This window comes from Homarus americanus, unplaced genomic scaffold (genome assembly GCF_018991925.1).
Source record: "Homarus americanus isolate GMGI-L3 unplaced genomic scaffold, GMGI_Hamer_2.0 scaffold22797, whole genome shotgun sequence".
NCBI classification, from domain to species: domain Eukaryota; kingdom Metazoa; phylum Arthropoda; class Malacostraca; order Decapoda; family Nephropidae; genus Homarus; species Homarus americanus.
This window is the reverse complement of record NW_024720574.1, coordinates 1-12,957: the sequence shown is the minus strand read 5'-3', so window position 1 is coordinate 12,957 and position 12,957 is coordinate 1. Positions and strand designations below refer to the sequence as shown.

Below are 12,957 nucleotides of genomic sequence, written 5' to 3'. Positions count from 1 at the left end.
GGTAGTGAGGGATGGGGTTGAAGACCAGATCACAGCTGAACCGAGTCACTAATCAAGGCACATTTAACTTATTTTACTTTTATCCTCTTCACCACTGATTGGCTCGTTAGCCGCTTGGGTGATCGGTCACGTCTCTGTTACTTTCCCTTTTCTTTTATCCTCTTCACCACTGATCGGCTCGTTAGCCGCTTTGGCGATCGGTCACGTCTCTGTTACGCACTGTTGGCAAGTACTGGGCATGCACCAGCCCCTGAATGTACCTGAACCTGCTCCAGTGTTGGTCAAGTCTTGTCTAGAAAGAGCTCACACTCTGTGCCATCACAACACTTTCTGGTAGATTGTTCCAAGAGTTAACAACTCTCACTCCGAAAAAGTTTGCCCTCACAGTTTTCTGGACTTGCGGCTTCTTCAATCTTGAGCTGTGACCCCTTGTGAACTGATCTGCAAGCTCCAAGTAAGGACACTCGACTTAGTGCCCCCTGAGAGGTTTATACACCTCAATTAGGTCTCCCCTTGCCCGTCTGTAGTATAAGCTAGGCAGTTCAGGCGCTCCAATCACTCAGGGTAGCTGAGGTGCCGAAGTGCAGGCACCAGTCTGGTGGCCCTCCTTTAAACATTTTCAATCAACTGACAGTCCGTAGCATATCTCGGGGACCAGACAGGGTGACAGTACTCCAGATGGGGAAGCACTTCACTCTTGAAGATCGTTACGAGGGACGGAATGTCTAGATATCTTAACGACCTTCTTATAAGATCCAATAAATTATTTGCCTGATTTACCTTCTCCTCGCAATGGCCCGAGAACTTTAGCTCATTGTCAACATATACACCTAGGTCCTTCTCACATTCAGTCTCAAATAGTGCAGTTTCTTCATCCCGTTGGGACATATGATACGCCTCCTTACCGTTGGTACGCCCCAGGTGCATCCTCTTACACTTCGTGACATTGAATTTCAGCAGCCATTTCTTCAACCATTCTCGGAGCCCACAGAGGTCCTTCTGCAGCTCTTCACAGTCTGCTTGGTTCTTGCTTTCCTGAAATAACTTGGCGTCATCGGCAAACATTTGTATGTAGGAGTGTACAATGTCAGGCATGTCATTTATGAAACAAACAACAGCAGGCCCAGTACACTGCCCTGTGGTACCCCACTTGTGACAGGTACAGATGATGATTTCGTGCCATTAATCACCACACATTGCTTGCGGTCATGTAGAAGGTCATCTATCTACACTAGGACATTTCCCAGAATTCCGTACCCTTCCAGTTTGATTTTCAGCCTTAATAAATTATAATTTCTGTAAAACATTTTTTGTTCTATATCACAATTTTTGTGTTGAAATTTTTTATAATTTATCCCAGGGTTTCAATTGTTTTCTTATTTTGACAACACAACATACATATATCATTTCTCACTCAATATTTTTTTAATTATTTTTATTTTTTTATTTATGGTTCTATTATTATTACAGTATTTATAATTTTTATTATTATTAATTTATTATATCCCTCCCCCCCCCCCAGGCCTTGATGTGGGTCATTAAAAATTACCTGTGCCCGGGTGGGCAAATGACCATAAAAAAAAACTTTTTTTTTCTAAAAAAGCAGTTTTTGTGATATAGTCCAGAATGCAACATCTAGCTTTATACCTACGTATGTTAATGCCTAGCAATAACTCGCCAAGCCAACATATAGGCAATTAAAACAAATAATAATTACTTAATACATAATATTAGGAGGACACGTCGCTACCTGGCATTTAATTGCAGGTTATATCCCAAATATAGTGGTCATAATTTACAAAATGAGTACTATGGGCGAATTTCCGCAACCTGAGTTTCTGTAACGTAAGAGATACCTGTAAAATAACTATGTAACTTGAACCAGGTCTTAAACTAACCAGGGTTTTAAATATGAATCATCGTAATTCAAGGCTTTCCTTTACCCTGAAATTTATTTTATTTTTTTGAGCACTCCAAGAAAAATCTCTCCGTTCTGGGCATTCAAACAAATTTCCGAAAAATTGCATCGTGCATCGGCATGTGCCGAGCATATGGGTGGGTAGACTCAAAATGTTCGTGAGCTATGATTGGCTACTACTCTGTACCTGTACTGTCATATGACTGCATGGGATGCCTAAAATTGGCTGATGTATCTTGCAGTCTATCTCCTCAAACTCTAGCATCATGAGAGTAGTAGCTTGTTTGCTCACAAACTGTGTTGTGCAGTACTGTACCAGCATATAATCAGCCAAGACTACCATTTAAATAGTGTTAATTAAGATGTAAAAAGTAATTATATTCATGCACACTGTAAAGTACAGTACTGTACATTCAGAAAGTGAAAGTACCATATGTACAGTAGTACATATAGCAGAGTGGTCAGTGTATGCTAGTATGTAGAGAGTGTATGTACAGTACAGCAAACAGTGTGTGTACAATCCCTCCTTCATGTAGGGAAAGGAGAATGACATTTAGCAACACCTGCTACAGGCAGGTCATCCTATATGATCATTTCACCATTTGGCTTGCTTAAGACAACGAAATCTGCTATTAAATGCCAGGTAGCGACGTGTCCTCCTAATATTACGTATTTAAGTAATTATTAGATGTTTTAATTGCCTGTATGTTGGCCTGGTGAGTTAATGCTAGGCATTTACATACTTAGGTTTTTAGAAAAAAAATTGCTTTATTTTGCAGGGTCAGGTGTGTGTGAGTAGTAATACGCAGTCAGATGCGCTAGTGCCAGTTCATAATGTAAATAATGTTAGTGTGAAGCAATAAAACTGTATCTCTAATCACTGTTATGAATAAATTAGACATACATAAGTTAAAAAAGTGATAAAATTAGGTGAGTGGAACAGTGAAGATATAAATCCACGAGTAGAAAACATGACGATGTAGCAACATGGTAATTTATGCCACACAGCCACAAACCCTATGCTTCATACTTCCCATCCTGCAAACTCCAAAATGGTGAGTACAGCCAAAATTAGTGTTGTTCTAAAGTTTCATATACCAAATTGCATCTTTTAAGTCCTCCCCCAAATTTTTAGACGACCAGGGGTGACATTTAACATTCCAGAACCCGACCAAGTATGGATCAAGTGTTAATGTGTGTATCATTACCGGGTAAGTGTTTTGGAATGCTTACTATAAAATGTGTGATATCTCTGTATGTATTTTGTAGCAAAAAACATATGATACTGAAATCTTAGTGCTTCAGTGTTATGTTCATACCATTGAGTGTTTTGGATTGATTACAGTCCAGTTAGTAACCAGAAAAGGGTTCAGGTTCCAACAAAACTAAAGCCATAACACATGATTGGTTGGTACCATTTTTCTTAAAATAATGCATTACAATGATATTACTGTACAGGTGCTCCTCTACTTAAGAACATTCAACTTACAAACTTTCAGAGATACAAACACCATCACTGAGGGGGGTTACCTGCCAGAACAGGTGTTTAATGTGGATGAGACTGGACTATTTTGAAGAAAATTCCAGATAGAACAAACATTACCTAAGAGGAGAAGAGTGAGCCAGGTTTTAAAGCTGTATTAAAGGGTATAGCTGTACTATATATCCATAATATTTTCATTTTTTACAATATATTTGGTATCTACAAGAGCAAAGATGGACTTACAAGCAAGCCTCAGGAACGTAACGCGTTCGTAAGTAGAGGAGTACCTGTAGTATGTAACAGTAAGTGAGGTAGTAAATCTGATGACAAGATAGCCACAATTATTTAGGCTGCTTGTACAGATGGGGCTTGGGGGCTTGTGTAACTTCCAACTTCTATTTATTTTTTCTGGAAGTAGGATGACTCCAGAAGGCTGCACCTTAATTGTTTGAGCCGTGTTAATCACCCTGTTTGAATATAGGGCACACATATGCCATTTTCCTTTGTCTATTAGCATACCTGTCATCTTGGTAAGATTTATCCTTCTCCTTTCATGATCTTGCTACCTTTTCCCTCCTTATTCAGTTCCTTCTTCATCCTTCTACCACTTGTTATCTTGTCATCCTTCCTTATCTATTTCTGCTTGTACCTGGTCTCTCTTCCTTCATTATTTATCAAGCTCTTCCCTCTCTGTTATGTGGTTCTCTTTTGATAACTAATCTTTCATTTCCCATTCTGTCTTCACCATCCTCATAGTCCAATTCTTACCAAGACAGCCTTTTAGTTTACCTGACTCTACTCTTCATCCTTTCCTGAATACTCCCTTCCACTTAATCTGGTTTATCTCTCTCTCTCTCTCTCTCTCTCTGATTTATTACTTACTTTCCCTTCCTTCCTTCCTTCAATCCCTGTACTAAAGTTATTAGCCTGGCATTTGATATCTGTTTCTGCATTTTGTTACCTGGTCACCCTCCTTCTTGAGCTGGGGGGAGTCGTTATCGTAAGGAAGCGATTCGTTGTCTTCGAGGTCAGTGTCGAGGGGGTAGTACTGCCCCTGCACATTTGGCGTGGGCAGCCGCTCGATCACCACTGGCAACTCCACGAAGTTGGGTCTGATACATTCCTGGATGATATCTTCCACCTCCTTTTCCATTACCTGTTGGTGTAAATGCATATGGAGTATACAGTGAGTATGCTGTCAGTACAAAATTATTACACAACCTATGATAAATGAGATTAAATTTTATATAATTTACAGTACTGTACTTTACTGAAGCAGCAATGTACATAAATGACTAGAGAGCATGTCAGTGAGTGATATTTGGGGAAGCATATGCTGGTGGGTGATGCTAGATTTTTAGTGACGGGTAAACCAGATAGAAATTTGGGACTTGATGGTTGAAGGGAAGTACCATAATAGAACACATCTGATACTGTAATAAGAATTCATGAATGACATCCAATTTCTGAGAGAACCTGTGTGTGTGTCTGATCTTGATTCTGGTTTCAGGCATTACATTGAGAAAAGGCTTGAATGAACATATATTGCTATGGTAGCTATATCATCTGCTGTGGTAGGCATACAGGGGCAGTACAGTATTGTCAATATGTGTTTGCTGTAGTAGGCATACAGGGGCAGTATTGTCATCATGTGACAGCTGTAGTAGGCATGCAGGAGCAGTATTGTCATCATGTGACAGCTGTAGTAGGCATGCAGGAGCAGTATTGTCATCATGTGTCTGCCCTTGGTAGGCACTGAGTAATATTGCACTAAAACAAATGTAAGTTTATTTTTACCTCCACCTTTTTGGATAGTTAGATTGGCCACCTTTGTCTTTACCCAATGACAAATGGTGTCAAAGAAGTCAAGAACATGTCACAACAAGGCAAAAATTACCCACATGAGCTGTTCAAATGGACTTGAGACTGGCAAATGGTCTTTAACATTACAAAATGCAAGTCCCTTCACACTTTCCTGGATTCTGTCAATAAGGAGAAAGATCTTGGTGTTGTGATAAGTCATTCAATGAAGGTGGCACAACAAGTAACTCCAGCAGTGAGAAAAGCAAATTGAGATTTGGGAATTATAAATGTACCTTTGAATATACAGGTAATGATAGAAAAATTCTCCTTGAACTATACAACTCTCAAGTATGTCCCAGTCTGGATTACTGCGTACAAGCATGGAAACCCTACCTCCAGAAAGATATAACATCCCTAGAAAAGGTCCAGCACAAGCAATCAAGATGATTCCAGAACTACTGTATATCATCTCGATTATCCAAGTTCAGTAGACCTTTCAGACAAGGCACAATATGGAAGATTTCATTAAAATATACAATATCCTGAAAGGAGATAATTACAAACTCGTCAAACTATCTTGCAGAACAAATATCAGGAAATACTTCTTCACACAGATGGTGAGACCTGGAATGGTCTACCAGCCCAAGCTGTAGAATCATGAACAGTACTGGGCTTCAAATAACCCCCTACAAAATTAACATGAACACTGGAGGGATCCTACACAGGCCACTGGCCTCCTTCCCTTGTCATAGCTACTTCTTGTGGGTGGTCATTAGGTAAATAAGTAAGCGATTTTTCCAATTTAGCATAATATATTTGTTTTAGTTTCATTGTGTATTTTTAAAATTGTTGTTATTATAACTGCATTTAACTTCACTACACTTTTCAACTAGTCTCCAGTCATGATTTGAATTTGTCTTTTGATTTAATAGTTTAATTTTTTTAATATTATAACAGTCATGTGTCTTGTTTTATCTTATCATTGTTGATTCTTTTCTATAGATTGCACTGATGATGGCTACTGTGATAATTGAAAGTTAATTAATAAAGAAGAATAAGTGTCAAGATGTTCATTGTGGTGCTTGTCCAGTCTTTGAACCTTACAAACTAGGCACTTGTTTGTTTGTAATATTACCATACAAATAATTACATTATAAACATAATATGGTACTAGATATAAAAGTAGTAACCTTAAACAGGAAGTCAATCCTGTCGATGGGTATGGCATGTTTCCTGGCATAGTTCTGACGTATGCCCGTGAGGAAGGAGTAGGGGAAGAACAGCCCAGAAAACCAGAATACGTCGGGGATTTTCTCGTCCGCCCACCGCTGGAAGAACTTTAGCCTGAAGGAATGCATAATAAGGTAGTAAGACAAACAAGCACAGCATAGGCCTCTTGAGTGAGTTCTTTATCATATTATTATATCAGTCTACTCAAAATTTATGCTTAGTAGACCTGAATCCCATATAATGCCAACTATATGAAACATTATTCTAACACTTTTATGAGCTTCACATATACTTTGTCAAGCATCTTTAAGTTAGCTTGAAAAGTATACAGTGGTCCCTCGGTTAACGAGCGCCTCGGTTAACGAGATTTCGGTTAACGAGTTACCTTCCATAAGATTCTTAACTTCGGTTAACGAGCAATCCCTCGATTAACGAGTATCTTACGAGCCGACCTCCACATGTTTTAGCTTGCATTTGGCGGTCCACCAGCTGTAGTATTAGTCCGCCAATACAGTAATCGGTTCTAGGGCTCAAATTCCTTACCCTTTTAGTAAATATCAAGAAGTTTATACTATTAAATAATTTTAAAAGTTTAATATTAATTTTTTTTAGTTATATAAACAATTATTGAACATAATTGAAGGTAGGGTCACTAGTTTGTGGCACGCCATCCAGCCTGCCAACACAGCATACAGGCGTCAGTCTGTGTCTTTTCAGTGGAGGTAACATCTTGCTTGAGAGACTCTTCAACTAAACGCTTTTTTTCTGTGTTTACAGGCAAATTGTTGGTCATTTTGAAATTTATTTTACATATTGACAATATATGATGCAGTGCAGTGTTGATTTAAAGAAAATAATCTTGAATTACACCAAGAGAACTAAAATTTTATGAGTGAAATGGCGCCATGGGGTGACTTCTCTTCCACCCCAATTCCTTCTCTTCTCCCTTCTCCTCCACCCCCATTCTAATTCCCATCATCATCATCATCATCATCATCCACGAGCCTTCTACATACACACCTCAAAGTAAGTGTACTTTTCTACCTTTTTTGTTGAATTTAGGTAATTTTCGGTGAGCTGGAACCAATTACCCAAAAACCCATTGAAACAATGGTTTCGGTTAACGAGCAACCTTCTAGAACGGATTGTGCTCGTTAACCGAGGGACCACTGTACAGTAATACCCTAGTTTACGCAGTTCTCGTTTACGCGTTTCCACATTTACGTGGTACCCCGCCAGAACCGGAATGCGGCGCGGCAGGGTGCGCACAAGGTCGCCCAGTCATCAAAACATTACTGAGTTCTTCACCCGCCACCCACCACAGCCGGCCCAAGTCAGTGATAGTGAGGATATGGACTTTGAGGGGTTTGACAAAGAGGCCCTGCAAGCCTCTGTGGTGGATAGTGATATAATTGATACAAGTGATACAGGTGAGGGCCAATAATCTGCCCTCTGCCTCGGAACCAACCCCCCATCCCCGTGTGCCCAGCCATCTTTTCTACTAATGTAAGTGTTAAAAACCTAATATTATTGATATTTCTCTTAATTGTGTGCATACCATCATAAAATTAAGATGTTATATTTACTACAACGTAGGTATTGTGTCTGAAAAAGTGTAGTTTGGGAGTCGGCCCGGTCTCTATTTCAATTAATCCCATATGTTATGTTGTTCACTTTACGCGTTTCTCGTTTTACGTGCTACTCCGCGGGTTCAATTGACCGCGTAAATCGGGGTATTACTGTATTTAAAAGTATCTACAATTTATGTCAGTAAATTGTACCTGTAGTCTGATACTGTGCAAGTATCCCTCATTTAAAAGTGTGTGTGTGTGTGTGCACACAGGGTGGTGTAATGCATCTAGTGTGACAGCATTATATTAGTGTTAAGCTGCAAGCACTGTTTGCTACCTCTCGCTTTCAGCTGCCGCCGCTGGCTACCTCTGATGACGAACAAAGAAGCAACCTTCTGTAAGTCTTCCCCTAACAGTACACAGCCTCTTCACCATCAAAACTCCTGCTGTGCCTCCTCGTGGCAACACATGATAACTAGGTGCCTCGTGGGGCCAGGCTAGACCAGCAGGGGATCTCGGAGCAGCAGTGGGCCCCAGAGGGACAGCACATAGACCGACAGGCATGTGGACATGTCCTGGTGCCTACTAACCACTGCCTTGCAGATTAACCTTGGTAGGTATAAGACTACGGGTGTAAACCCTAAGCGAAAAATCTGAAGCGGAGACATGCTTACAGAACTCCAGTAAGACCCCAATGGCAGTGTAGGTGGAAGAGATAACCAACAAGGGAACCCAACGACTACACCAGCAGATGAAGGCAATGCAAAATGGACAGGCTAATAAGGCAAAACCCAACAAACTGGGCTATTGGCAGTCCATTGCAACTCTCCTCCCCATTCGTTGCAACTACCTGCACCACTGGACCAGGACAAGGGAGAGCCATGGTGTGTGGTTGCAGTCTGTGCTCTTGCCTCACCACATAAATCAACTCATGCACAGCCATCACTTACTACTACTCATCATACTCGATTCTGAGAGACAGCAAAGTAGGTGGGGTTGCATTCCTGAAAAATCTAACATTAAAAAAAAATTATTACTAAATGAGGATAACATCGAAGCATGGAGGACAAGCAACAGGTTTAAATGTCATGGCAGTAAACAGCGAGGACTGAAGTCCCTAATAATAATAAATGAGTTCATTACGAATAGTTTCAAAGTTAAACGACGGATTTATTAACACAAAAATTCAAATTGCATACATGTACTGTACTACAACATCTTTTAAGATAAACAATAAAGTTGATAAATAGCATATTATAAAACAAAAGCACATATTTTATGTAAAAAAAAACCCAGCTCCTTCCACACTCAAACCAGCTGAGCACTCACTCAGTTGACTTAGAGATGTGTGCGTGCCTGCTGCACTGTGTGTATGCTGTGACATCACTGCCCACACATACAAACCCATGCTCTTCATTTTTCTTATTACATAATTTTATATGATATTTTCTTTATTTCTAAGCCACACTAGAGTATTGTAATGATTTTTTCACAACTAATATAGTTTCGATTACATGTAACAATGGAAACATGATATCTCACAGGCCACCTCATCTCCAGCTTTTCCCACTTTCACAGCAAGTTGAGCTAAACCGAATTTTGATTGTCCTCAACTACCATGAGAGAATGGAGCGCCTGAACTTGCCTAGCTTATACAGGTTATACCTCTCTAGTCTGGCAACCTCGGGATCTGACTGGTGCTGGACCATGGAAATTCACCCTTTTCCTGCATAGATAGTGACTTGTGCTTATGCTTGGAAGCACTAGTACCACTTTCTCTGCATCATGGTCTCTTTGAAGACATATTGAAGGGTTAAATATCGTATAGTAGCTTCTCAAATTTCGCGAGTTTTTAATTCTTAACGTATTTTATTGGAACACACAAAAAAATAAATAAATAAAAATTTTGACGGCGGAAACTTGAATTTCGACGGGTTTGAACGGCCCGCCAACGTGCAGACGACGTGCATAATCGTGTAAACAGCGTCATTCCTCTTATGTACAAAAGATTCATTATTGTTCATGACTGAATGTCTTTTTTATTGAATTAATGTTACGTGTGCAAATTGAGCAATACAATTCATTAATAATATGTAGAATATTAAAACACATGAGGAAATGACACAGCATTGTTTTCGTTGATTACAAAACCAGTGACTGACTGGTTCTACATATAAAACTGAAGAAAATAAGACTTTGGTTGTACCTGTAGTAAAATTAATATGGTTGTTTTAAGTAATGTTATTTAATGTTAATAAATGGAACAATAGAAGTAGCTAACGATAATGGTAAGGAAAAAAGAGAGATCGCGTATGTAGGTGCGCATGCGCACACGTGAAAACATATCGTCATTACTTTACATAAGAATATGAAAGCAACACTTATTTACTGTTCATATATATTTTAATTAATGTTTCTGAATTTGCTTTTATTGAATTACCGTATATCACGGCCTATAAGGCGGCGGGGTGCATAAGACGCCCCCCCCAAATTTCCATTTAAAAAGTAGCTTTTGAGCTCTATTTGCTGTATAAGACCAGTACCCCAAATGTGACACTTACCCACTGACTCAGTAGTCCTTTACCAACCATCCTTGATTTTTTAAAATAAGGCCAATTCACTTCAAGTAATGTCATCAAATTATACCCGCTGGTGTAGTGTAAACACTAGTGACGTCACTGAAGCGTGGTGGGAGTGTTCCCTCGTCTCGGTGGTGTGACTATTTATACAACATGTGGTTCAACAGCAACCACCGTATTCTAATTGTGGTGTTTCATTAGGATTTGAGTGAAAAAGGTTACCAGTATGTATTACTACATACATTTATTACACATATATATATATATACAGTGGCCCCTCGGTTAACGAACTCAATCCGTTCCAGAAGGTTGTTCGTTAACCGAAACGTTCGTTAACCGAAACCATTGTTTCAATGGGTTTTTGGGTAATTGGTTCCAGCTCACCGAAAATTTCCTAAATTCAACAAAAATTGTAAAAAAGTTCACTTACTTTGAGGTGTGTATGTAGAAGGCTCCTGATGATGATGATGATGGGATTTAGAATGGGGGTGGAGGGGAAGGAAGAAGAGAAGGCATTGGGGTGGAAGAGAAGTCACCCCATGGTGCCATTTCACCCATAAAATTTTAGCTCTCTGGTTTAATTCAAGATTATTTTCTTTAAATCAATGCTGCACTGCATTATATATTGTCAATATATAAAATATATTTCAAAATGACCAATAATTTGCTTGGAAACACAGACAAAAAGCATTTAGTTGAAGAGAGTCTCAAGCAAGATGTTACCTCCAGTGAAAACAGAGAGAGACTGACGCCTGTTTGCTGTGTTAAGAGGCTGGATGCCGCGCATTAAACTAGTCACTTTACCTTCAATTTCGTTCAATAATTGTTAAAATGACTAAAAAATTGAATATTAAACTTTTAAAATTATTGAATAGTATAAACTTCTTGATATTTACAAAAATAGTAAGGAATTTAAGCCCTAGAACCGATTAATGTATTGGCGGACTGATACTAAAGCTGGTTGCCCGGTCAGTGCAAGCGAAAACATGTTGAGGTCGGTTCGTAAGAAGTTCGTTAAGCGAATTTTTTTTCGTTAACCGAATTGAAGATCCTTATGGAAGGCAGTTCGTTAATCGAAATTACGTTAACCGAGGTGTTCGTTAAACGAGGGGTCACTGTATATATATATATATATATATATATATATATATATATATATATATATATATATATATATATATATATATATATATATATATATATATATATATATATATATACTGAATATACTATGTACAAAAAATGAATGTTCAATTAATTATTTATGGTGCATTAGGGTACTGGTCACTTCTGATGGGCTATAAATAGCCTTCTTTATCTCCCCTACATCTCACCCTGAGCCAGACGGAAGGGTCTTGGTAAATAACATGTTTGCTTATTTTCCATTTACTTTAAATAGATTTACCGAATTATTTGTTTTATTTATTTATTTATAATATACTGTAATATATTAAACACACTGTAATTATTTTCTTTAATTTATAAACTGTTTTGCGACAAAGGAATGTTCTCCAGTAGTGTTTCATTAGGATTTGAGTGAAAAAATATTACGTACTTACACAATTGTTCCTCTTACTTTGACAACACAACATACATACAGTATATTATTTCTCAGTTTTGATCTTTTTTTAATTTTTGTATTTATTTATAGTTAGTTACTTTCAAGTAATGGCATCAAATATTACCAGCTGGTGTAGTGTAAACACTAGTGACGTCACTTGAGCGTCTGTAATTAACCGTCGATAGTTTCAAGAATTAATGCACTCATTTACTGAATATTCTTTGAAAAAAAATAAAATTTAAATCAATTATTTATAGGAGATAAATATTATTATGAGTAAATATACCGATACCGGTATGCATTACTGACCACCTCCACGGCTCCTCACTGGCAAATGGGGGGGGGGGCGTGGGGAGGGGTGTGTGATGATAGCTGTGTTTATTATAGGGGTATAAATCTCTTTTACGGTATGTTAGACAGGTTTATAATACATTTTTATTATTTTAATATACCGGTAATCTTAATTTGAATCCAGCTTGCCAAACGTAAGTTTCAGTATAAAATAATTAGTGGTAAGACCTTGTGAGTGGCTTACGATGTTTTCATCACCACTCTTGACACACTAAACCACAATATTTAAGAGGTAAGAATTTTAAACTTGGTGGTTTAGACGACCCCCTAACTTTGGGCAGATTTTTTTAATGTTCAAATTTCGTCTTATAGGCCGTGATATACGGTAATGTTTGTGTGTGCAAAATTAACAATTCAATTTGTTAATAATACGTGGAATATTAGAGGAGACGAGACGGCTGCCGGCATTGTTTATGTTACAGCTTACAAAACCAGTGACTGATTGGTTCTACATATAAAAC

The 12,957-nt window shown here is 38.4% G+C and overlaps 1 protein-coding gene and 1 long non-coding RNA gene across 2 annotated transcripts; one reads left to right on the top strand and one right to left on the bottom strand.

Moving 5' to 3' along the window:
- Positions 1 to 3,596: 3,596 nt before the first annotated feature.
- On the bottom strand, positions 3,597 to 6,810 carry LOC121860659 (dynein axonemal heavy chain 6-like). Its single transcript, XM_042357922.1, has 2 exons — positions 6,395 to 6,810; positions 3,597 to 4,557 (listed from the first exon to the last, which is right to left on the bottom strand). Exons 1-2 carry the CDS (start codon positions 6,560 to 6,562, stop codon positions 4,324 to 4,326), a joined length of 402 nt encoding a protein of 133 aa, XP_042213856.1. The 5' UTR covers positions 6,563 to 6,810; the 3' UTR covers positions 3,597 to 4,323.
- Positions 6,446 to 9,272, top strand: LOC121860660. The gene is made up of 2 exons (XR_006087904.1): positions 6,446 to 6,568; positions 8,356 to 9,272. It is a non-coding gene; the product is annotated as an uncharacterized LOC121860660 (long non-coding RNA).
- Positions 9,273 to 12,957: the final 3,685 nt, after the last annotated feature.